The sequence below is a fragment of the Amphiura filiformis genome, chromosome 1, assembly GCF_039555335.1.
Source record: "Amphiura filiformis chromosome 1, Afil_fr2py, whole genome shotgun sequence".
Taxonomy (NCBI): domain Eukaryota; kingdom Metazoa; phylum Echinodermata; class Ophiuroidea; order Amphilepidida; family Amphiuridae; genus Amphiura; species Amphiura filiformis.
Window position 1 is genome coordinate 68,072,944 of NC_092628.1, and position 11,268 is coordinate 68,084,211.

General features: G+C 35.8%; 1 protein-coding gene across 5 annotated transcripts in view; it reads left to right on the plus strand.

Moving 5' to 3' along the window:
- LOC140151775 (putative pyridoxal-dependent decarboxylase domain-containing protein 2) overlaps positions 1 to 4,822 on the plus strand; it is a 40,812-nt gene extending 35,990 nt beyond the window's left edge. The window contains exon 24 of one of the 5 annotated variants that reach the window (XM_072174129.1): positions 2,162 to 4,822. In XM_072174129.1, coding sequence (XP_072030230.1) covers positions 2,162 to 2,291 — 130 coding nt within the window. In that variant the 3' untranslated portion in view covers positions 2,292 to 4,822. The remainder of the gene's footprint in view (positions 1 to 2,161) is intronic. The other 4 variants (XM_072174136.1, XM_072174148.1, XM_072174156.1 and 1 more) reach the window with 4 other exon arrangements.
- Positions 4,823 to 11,268: the final 6,446 nt, after the last annotated feature.

An 11,268-nucleotide genomic window follows, 5' to 3' on the forward strand; every position in this document is an offset into this window, starting at 1 on the left:
GTATTTTGTCATTTCACTTGTAATTAAACATTTTCAAGAACAGGAAAGCATATTTTGTAATAACTTTAAGTTAATACTGTTATAAATGATTCGCGTAATTTTATACATATGTAAAAACAAATCTTACATATTTATGGTTGTATCAGTTGCAATATAAATTCTCTTATCCTCTGTTACAGAAAAGAACAGATTATTTTGTTTCATATATTTTTGCATGAAACACTAATTTTCCCTCTCGGATATCTTGAATATAAATATGATTAATAAATGATAAAATTGCTCCAAAATCCAAGATGTAGACAGCACGTAGGAAACAAGTTCAGATTTTCATTTAATAATGCAGACCTTACTAAATATTATAATCAATTCTGAGAAATTATGACATTTGAACATTGAGAAATGAAGCGCTTTACTTGTAGAAAAAAACATTTGCCCGTCTTGTATACCCATGTCTTAGCTGTTTTTCCTAAAGCTACATGTATCACTATGATGGGTGACAGTAACAGCTCTCTTTATATACCTCTGCCTGTTTATCATTGTCTCTATGTCTCGATGTCAAAGTTCATCATCTATTTTTTGCCAATTCAATTATATATTTGCTTTCATCCTTGTAAGTCTATTTCTAGTTTCTGAACTACATCATCTTGCACAAACACTCGTCACAGCCTGTTAATAAATCCATTACACAAAGCTTGTAGTATGCAGTGTTTTTATTTGTTTGTTTGTTTGATTGATAGCTCACCAGATGTTTGTGTGAATATTGATACTTTTTACATTTTCCAGTAATGCATGTCTTCCATACATTTTGCATGTTCTGTTGTAGCCTACATTACAAAGTCAGTTTCCTCTTAAAAATGGTGGCCTGTCAGTTATTAACTTGGAAGATCCTCATAAGAAAGCCAGCATTGATGTAGTTATGACCTATCCATACACATGGCAGTGAACCAATATAAAAGTTGATCAAATACACTGGCAAAGACAAATTTGATGCAAGAAGCATTTGGATCAGTTTGGACACAAAAATATACCAAACCCAAATGAACTTTAGTTTTAGAGATGCTGCTTTTAAATTCATGATTGTTTTGTCCTAAGTTACGGTGTTTTAACAAATACGCTGTCTGTTGTCACAGTACCAGTGCAGCCAGTCACTATTTGAGAGGTCAAGCTTTCGTCAGACATGGCTCTGATTTCCTCAGGCAGCCAGTGGTTATGGTGGAGAGTGGTTATGAAGTCAGAGCTACATCTGACGAAGGCTTGACCACTCGCAAAGTGACTGACTGCACCGGTACTGTGGCAACTGACAGCGTAATCGCTAAGACACTAACTTATTGTGAACTCCTGTCGAGAAGCCTGTCTACTTTATTGTTTTGTCCTACAAATCTTACTTGGAGCATGTATAATTAGGAGCTTGCTTCAAAGGCCAGATAACAGAAAATCCAATGAGATATGACAGATTCCTAAGCATTTACAACTTTGATATTGTGCTAGAATTTAAAGACACTTTTCTGCACCCCTTCCCATGGTACCCTTTTTTTTCTTTACAAACTTTAATTGTATCTTGTCGTAGATTTACCATTCAGTTGTATTTTTATGTATATTGTGTTGTATTCGTATTGTAGCATGTACTGTTAACATGTTTCAGTGTTGGAAACATTAATTTAGTAAATTCAGTTCAATCAGCCATTGTAACCTGTTTGATGAACCATGTTAGGTAGTCAATCATTGGGACTAAATAGTGTTCCTCTGGTGGGTAACCCAATTGACAATCTCATCCCCCCCCCTCCACACTTTACCAAATCAAAATTTAGATTTTGGCATCAGAATTCCAGTAAAATTTTAAGATTGAGCTAAACCGGCCAAAATAACATGTACTGCTCTATATGCCACTGTCTTGTTTACATGTTGGTGCCATGAGTACTACCCTTCAGAGTGGATATGTGTGCAGTATAAATATGTATTGTATGGCAATATACATTGTGTGCTTCTCATATCCACACTGCTGGAGTAATTCAACCCAAAACTTGGAATAAGAATGTTTGGAAAATTAACCTGTTTGTAAGGTTGAAATATTATATGGTAAAATTGGACACCCACATTTTATTTAGCTGTTTAATGACAACTTATTTTATTTTGACATATTTGTTTGCTTTCTAACCAACAGCAGCTTCCAAGAAGTGAGTCCAGATGACCTAAAAGAGATTCAAGAAGATGGTGAAGCGGATGACAAAGATGATGATAATGATGAAGAGGAGGAGGAGGAGGAGGAAGATGATGGTGAGGATCTCAAGTGATGAAACACAGAGTCAACTACCAGAAGATGAACTACAGATGGTAACCTGGATGACAATAATGAGTCATATTAATATTGTGAATGGAACAAGAGTCATACATGTATTTACAATGCCTGCCTTGGTCTTGTATATATTTTATTTGGATAGTTTTAAAGGGGTTTTCAGTCCATATATGACAAAGGATTATTTTTTTTAAAACTTGTTAAAGGGGTTTTGGAAAGATTCCTGAGGTACCAGGATCTTCTTGAGAACTGCATGGACAAAATTGAAAGTACGAAGGCAGTTATTGTAGCATGAGTATAACCTTGTTTCAGTCACAGTAAGTTTGTTTGGAACATATCAAACATTCCAGTGTTTGCAATTTATTGTATTTCAGTTAATTTATTACAAAATACTAGATACAAATAGTATATCAAATATATTATGTTTATTCATAAGGTGGGGGATATTAACACAAAGCAATGTTTCAATATTAATACCAAGGCTAATATTGCACGGTACAATGTTCACTATTCTTTCTTTTGTGATGGCCAGAAATATAACAAACAGCAATATTATTTGAAAATACTTGGTACTCTAGGTTTGTAAGTATGAATACAATAATTTTAATATTTCCTTAAAAAGTCACTCTGATAAGGACTTTGTAGGGAAATATTTAATTCTACTCAATGGCAATAGTTTCAGTAGTAACATTTATATTAATAATTTTTAGACAAAAATTTGTCAAATTGCCAAAAAATATTTTCTGCAGACAATTACAGGGATGTCACACTAGTGCACCTGTCCTCGGGTTCAGGTTAACCCTGTGAGAACTACATGCTGATTGGCCAAAATGAATATTGTCTCAAATTTTGAACCAATCAAGGAAGGTATTAATAAGTTAATGTGCAAATGCAAGTTTGACCATAAAGCCATTTAAAGCCCAATCATAATTGGCAATTGAAATGAGCATTTCAAGTTATCAACCAATCAGAAATGCTGATGACCAGTAGAGTCCAGGGGGTTAACAGCAGACCAAAATTGGCAGCCAGGGCTGTGGTGAGATAGCCATTTCATAATCCCCCAAGGAGGGTGTTAATGAAAATTCAAATTGGCTTCAATATTTAGACATTTCTATGAAATGTGCAAGAAATGTGTGAAAAAAAGTGAAAAAAAATTATTATTTTATTTTACATCAAAGTCTCGGTATCCGGTCACCACCGAGGCTCTGTAAGGCTTTGCCCATGGATGTGTCACCCTGTTACTCCATCAGTTGGTCTGCTTACCTCCTCTACTATAGGCAAAACATCCAATTATTGATCATGGTTTGCTGCTTAATACTTGGACATTTCATTAGTGGACCAATATTTAGTTTTAACTTACGACATGTCGTAAAATCCATTTCACTAAAATGAATTATGATCGGTACCCTTCGTAAGTAGTAGGGATTTACAACAGGTACCCTTCATAAAGTTGCATCTACAAAAAAGGTATTTCTAACTTACGAATGGTTACATGAGTTAGGAAGGGTTAAAAGTTTTGTGAAATACACCCCTGGTCAACCAGACATACCTAATTTTGACGGACTAACTAATGTTGTGACCATATTGATGATTGAAGATAGAATGTTTCAGTCACAACATCACCTCCTCCATCAAAAATCGGTATATCTGGTTGAACAAATTTACATTAAATCTTAATTTCCACATGCCCAGATGAATGAGTCTACACAGAATGACTGAATTGTGTGTTTATAAAACCAATGATTGTGTGCTTTGAATCTCTTGATTATTAGATTATATTTAGTAAGGCGCTTATAAATTTCTATGTGGGGTCAAAAGAATTATGGATTTGGACAAATTCATGTCAAGTTGCTTGTATAGTAGAAGTCATAAAATTCAGTTGAAATATCATATAACATAAATTGTATTCAGTTGATTAATTGCAGTTATTTTCAACATGTTGATAGCAAAGTATGCTACAAACCATGACATGAATGTGTACATTTTGGTTCAACGGTTTTTACTCTATAACATTGAAGGATATGGGAGGGGAGGGTAAGCTGCATATTGAATGTCACCATGGTCATTGTCAGTCTGCTAAAACACAAAGATCTTTCAACCAAGAGGTTTAGGTATGTGTCTGATTAAATAGGCATGTGTCTGATTAAATAAGCATGTCTTAAAAACCTAAATAGAACAATGTTTTGTCAAATTGATTTAAAATATGTAGTGAATGACACTTCAAATCAGATTCGCAAAGATTTAATTATCTTCATTAAAGGAGGATTTCGTGATCCTAGCATCCTCTTTTTATAACATTTTTCAATAGATATCCACGAAAAAAGCTTATTTCCAAAATTTCAGTTGATTCCGATTTTGCGTTTGCGAGTTATGCATGATTATGTGTATTACACTGCTCCATAGACAATGTAATTCAAATTTGACGATATTTTTGCTAAACGAATTAATCTGCAAGAAATATTTGGTACATAAACATTATGTAGCCAGAGGTATCCAGTGGTGTAAAAATCTCAACTTTTTGGGGAAAAGTGGGGGATGAGGCTGTGGATCACTTAAATGCCCCTTTAATATTTCACATTTGTTTTGATGTAGCATATGAGTGTTTGAATCAAGCTCTGAATTACCAGCACTTTTTGCTTGATAAGCAAAGTTGCATTGTTCTCTCAGTTGGGGTTGTTCCATCTATTGCACCTACCCATTTCTTACTGGGGAATTGGTTTGTACATGGCCTTTCAGTTCCTGTCAATATTTGCCATGTACAAAATATCAATTTGCCTTTTCTTTTCTTTTGGTAATTATTGGAAGTTGGTTCCCTATGTGGAATTCACCTGTTGGAATGTTTCACCGGGAGGTATTTATTATACAGCATGTTAACAATTTCCTCCAGTGAGTGCAACAGAAAGCTTTCTCTTCCTGTCAGTGGATGTGAGAACAGCCAAAAAACCAATGCGATAAAGTGATCTATAGTCAATGACATCACATCATGGCGAACGCGAATGACATCATGCCAACCAATATGCTTCGCCTTACCTTGCACGGCATTCACATCACATGTATTTGCAAATGTCAAACATTTGTGACAGTAAGAACCAATACATACACCCATTGTGTGAATATGTTTCAAACCCATTGTCTATTTTGTTTATTTTGTGATAAATGTATTGTAAGAAACGGTTCTGTATTTCATAATTTGAACTATTCAGAGTTTATTTATACTTTTAAGAAGTATACTATATCTATATAATTTTGAGTTTTAAGTTTCTAATTCTGTGAATGTATGAACTGTGTACCACAGAATGGGACAACTCATTTTTATTTAATATCTGTACAGTATAAGATTTTATTTGTAGCATTATTCTTTGTCTGTCCATTGTTGTATTTCCATTTTTGGCTTTTTATGAGTATGTGTCACACATGACTCACTCAGATCTGGTGGTGAGTCACTAAATTATGAAAAGTTGTGTAAGGTCACTGTATATAGGACACAATAGAGGTGGAGTTGTAACTAACATCAAACTCAGGTCACTAGTACATGTAGGGCACAATTGACACTGAGTCATACTTATCTCAAAAAGTAAAGTAATGAGTCCTGACTCAACTAGATTTCAAAAACCGACTTGACAAACTGAAGAGAGATGTACCTATAGTGGAATATACATTCTCTAGTTGAATTATTTGTCAGCTTGTAATTGGTACTCAACACATACCTACACACCCTGTGCCCACACAGACACACATATAATTTATATAAACAGTCTATGACCATGGTGATCACAGCACTTGAATAGTGGCAATTTTAGGTTGTTGATTGTGTCCTGATAATGCAACTCCAAATGCACAACCGGGCTAGCTGAAATGCCCAACCGGGCTAGTTGCATCAATATTTTGTTTTGGCAACTTCAAACCCCTAACTGGACTAGTTACAGTAATCTTTTATTTTGGCAACTTCAAAATGCTCAACGGGCTAGTTGCATTGATATTTTGTTTGGGTAACTTCAAACGTCCAACCGGGGCTAGTTGCAGCCATATTTTGTTTTGGAATCAAAATATGCCAAATACGTACTTGCTTGTTTTGTTTTTGCTCATCAGAGTGTAGCAAAAGTAAAAATGAGGCAAAAACAAATAAAGATATGTCTCAGAAGACCACTTCAGCTTTTAAAATATGTATTTTTCATTTTCTTCTGAGTCATACCTTTTTTTAGGCCTTAAGTGTCCCTTCAAATGTCTTGCACTCATACTAAGTATGGTAATACTGACCATGAGAGGGTACAGATATAAATTGAGAAATGGGTACTGATATAATTATGTTACCAAATACAAACATTTGCTACTGTCTTCAATATTTATAATAAGGGAAGTATATAACTTTTTTGTTATATGTGCAAATGTTCTTACGGTATGTGGGTTATTTGGTTTTTATTGCCTCTGCCTCAAAATAATTGGGAGTATTGTTCTTTTTCTGTAAGCTCTGTAGGGCAGTTGAGTTGTAAACACCTGGGTAACTTAATTTTTACCCTGTCACATGGACCTTTTTAAATCAATGTTTTTGGAAGAGACCTGTTTGTTTCTGATGACTCAGTTTATAATTCTGGATCACCACACAGCTGTTGGGCGCAGCGCTCACGCTAGTTGCGCTTTGCGTAAGCGCATGTCAATTTATGTGATGCTATTATGACACATATCATATGCACCTGGTGCATGCGACCTGGTTTTCCGACGTTTCCAATGTTGATTTGAAAAGGTTGGTACTTGTCTGGCGTCTGGTCATGAATTTGAGTCCCAGAACAGGGCCCCAGAAGTAACATCTCAACTAAAGGCTCTCATTACACAAAACTTGAATCATCTACTCCCTAAAATATTTGAATAATATCCAATGCTGATCAGCAAGTTGTAAAGCACTGCAATGATCTCTGTGATGGGCTTACAAGGAAACTGATGAAAGATGTAACATGAGCCCTGCTGGAAATACTTGAATATCTGACATCTTGTAGTTGTAGCCGCGGGCTGGTAGGTATAGAGAGACCAAGATTTTGCTGACTTTGTTGATATGTCATATGTGTATTTATATAAAGCACATACTATTTAATAATACAAAGGAATAAATAAAGGATATAATACTTAACCTAAGTGGTAAATAACTTTCTCTGTACAGTATTCTTTATGAAGAGAATAAAAACTTATCTAATGATAAATTATATCATTTGTGTGCTGTATGGTTTGTTTGCAACTTTTTAAACAAGGCGGTTCTCGAACCACGAGTCTCGCCTGCTTTTGTGACCGCTTGCTTTCATAATTACTTTTGGTAGAAGTAAATGAACCTGCAACAACCCATTATGACCCCTAAATGACCTTCCAAAAACTTGGCTCTAAATGTTGACTGTACCCTCAAAGTTCCATGCCCATAAGATAGTTTTACTTTGACCTTATCTGACCCCTTGACCTTGAAATGACCTTCCAAATATGTGGCTCTAAATGTTGACTGTACCCACCAAGTTTCATGCCCATGTGACAGTTTTTAGTAATTTGACCTCAGCTGACCCCTAGGTGACCTCAGATGACCCCAAAATGATCTTCCAAAAATTTGACCAACTGTTGACTGTACCCACCAAGTTTCATGCCCATACAACAGTTTTTAGTAACTTGACCTCCGATGACCCATGGGTGACCCTGAAATGACCTAAAAATTTGACTCTAAATGTTGACTGTATCCACCAAGTTTCATGCCCATATGACAGTTTTTAGTAATTTGATCTCAGATGACCCCTGGGTGACCCCGGATGACCTGAAATCTAATCGGGTCGAAAACCTCTGGTCGCGCTACTCCCCACCAAGTTGTGTCACTGTACCCCATACGGATCTCCAAATAATTTTCCCCCATCACTGAGCAGCTTGACACACTTGCCCCTATCACTGTTCAAAATTGCAGCTCGATACGCCGAAATACATAGCCTGAGAGCAACTTAATCCAAATTTCAAGAAAACATTTGACCTCAAATGACCTATGGTGACCTTGAAATTATGAGACACAACTTCATAACATAAAGACCTCCATACTTCATCTATGGCCCAAGTTTCCTTGCAATAGGATTTGAACTATTTATCTGAGAGCATTTAATCAAAACTTTAACCAAATTTGTCACATACAGGGTGTCCCAGAATGATTTATACCAGGAAAGATGGAATTTTTTAGGTATGAATAGCATTTCTATTGGTCGTATTGTTTTGCATTTAAAGTTCTACATAAATCTAGCTTTCTCAGATTTTTTAGATTTTAAAAATTTGATGTTTTTAGTAGAAGTTAGAGAAGATTGCATAAAAATGGCAAATTCCAAGTTTTGACAAAGCAACCTATTTTTGAAAATTTGTGAAATTAATAACCGTTCAGCACAAAGTTTAATATTTGGAAAATATTATGCAGTATATTTGCTATCGTTTATTTATGATGTTACGAAGCAATCCTTGTATATTTGCTACGCTTGAGTGACCTTTAAATATTCTTTTGGCGACAGTTTTGAAGACAATTATTGCGGTGTGTGAGTTTCATCATTTGAAATGCTGGCAGAGACGGATTTTTCATAAAGAGAAGGTATAGAAAAGATTCGTCGTTCGAGAAAAGATTAACATTTACTGCAGAGGATCCTTGAGGAAGTTATCCTCTGTAATAATGACATTTTTGGGTAAAAATCGCATAAAAAGTATGTTTTCAACCTAAATATCTGATGTCATACCGTAAACGTTCGCCTAATGGCGCTATGGGCTGCCTTGACATGACTGGAATTTTAGGCACAATCTGAAAGTGCCCTCCCATAAAAATCCCACCAGCAAATAAGGGCACGTACCCTTTAATTCTTGTTGGGATTTCGGAGGAGGGAGCTCTCAATTTGCTCATGAAATTTACCCCAAAGCAATGGAGCCCATGTGCGCCATTAGGCGAACGTTTACGGTATTGAAATGTGTGGCTTAATCCGATATCAAGAATTATTTAGCATTGTAAGCTCTGCATCTGTGCCAAATTTGGTGTATTTCCTATAAAAGAATGTAGGATTTCTCCAATATATTGCACAGTGCGGCTTGACGATGGTGATAAAAGATCCATGTCTTTAGGCCTTTGCACTGTAAATTACACACATGCAGTTTTCATCCATTTTCAGTAATAGCAATGTCAAGCTAAAACGAATCAAGCTATTTCCTTGAAAGTCTCAGAATAAGTAGGAGACATGCGTGTCATTGTATTGCACTTATTAAGATTAGATACACTGTTGACTATATATTTTTGATATTTTGTTCAAACAGGGTATAAATCATTCTGGGACACCCTGTACAATACACACACATCCCTACATACGGAAAAGTGATTATATAGTCTCCTGCCTTATCAGGCGAGACAAAAGAAAACTATATTGATCAATATCTACATTGCGGATATTTCCATGGAGTTGACCCTCTATTTATCACTTCTAATTTTATGGACTTTTAACAAAAATAATAGGCACCCTACAGAATTTTTGATGTTGCAATTATGTACCCCCCACATACACATACAAGCCCGTCACATGTCTAAATAAATAACATGACCTGTCTTAAATTTCTGGCTTTAATATTATTTTGACTTCAAAATTCAGATACACTGGTAATCAGTGTTCGAAATAAGCACTTATCCTCTTGTCCAGACCAAAAATCACTGGGAACAACCATAAATGAGCTATGTACTTACCCCTGGACAACCACTATTTGGATTCTAATTGCACTCAAAAACATAACATATATATTTTGTGGACAACCAAAATGTTTTGAGGACAAGCAGAATTCATGCTTTAGTTGTCCTCGCGACAACCTCCATATTTTCCTTATTTCGGACACTGCTGGTAATTTCCAGTTTTGCCTTGTCAAGTGAATTATTTAAGAGCAGGGCTGCTAATTGGACCACTTACTGTAAAAGTTTTACCAATGTCCTTCAAAATGAAGAAAATTGATACTCTGATGGGACACTAAATTTTAGTACCCCTGTTGCCATTTTCAACCCAATTAACGCCCCAGAGGCACATCAGTTTTTTGGTGGGTATTCCCGGGGTGATGGGTCTGTGGGAACCGACAAGGAATGTTATGTACGTACTCTATTCGACCAGAATTAATGCCCTTTCATTAAATTATCAATCTTCTTCACTTGGGTTGCAGCGTAGGACAATCAATACATCCAATGATTTATCTATTTATGATATTGTTCAAACTACTGGAGACAAGTGTACATTCATCAATATAATTTAGAAAGAAATATTGTTATTTCACTTGTCACCTATTGATAATGGCACTTCCCATTAAGTTTAATTAACTTTTACTAATTTCAAGACAAGTATCTTACTTACTTTCCTTGTCTACAGGGTGCACAACTTTGATGTTCCCCCTAATACTTGTTAAAATAAGTTGAATATTTTACGAAATGTAAAAAGATATGCATATCCCTCTTTGTTTTACCCATGTGGACCAATTTATAGCGCCACACATTGCGTTCAGTCACAATGGTTGATTATGTAAGAAAAGAGGCCGTTTTGAAAGTTGCAGCGGAGCCCATAGCAGTCAGGTTTTCTTTAACAAACACATGAATTATATAGGCCTGGCCTGCTGTATAATTTGTTTGAGAGTTAACTCCTATTAAGCTACTTGCACGTTCCGCCATTATGCACTATGTGCGGGAGAGCCTCGAACTGGCAGCATACATGAAAGGAAGAATTATGTAACCTTACACAGAACGTTATGACTAGTTCAATTCCCATTCATGTATGCTGCCAGTTCGAGGCTCTCCCATACATAGTGCATAATGGCGAAACCGCAAGTTTAAAACGGTCTATTTTTTTACATAATGAACCATTGACTGAACGCAATGACGTGTTGTATTTTTGGGGGAGTTGTGCACCCTGTATACCAGTATAAAACTTGGGGAGCTGATCTCAGCTGCGGTGGTGATGTAGGTAGATTGC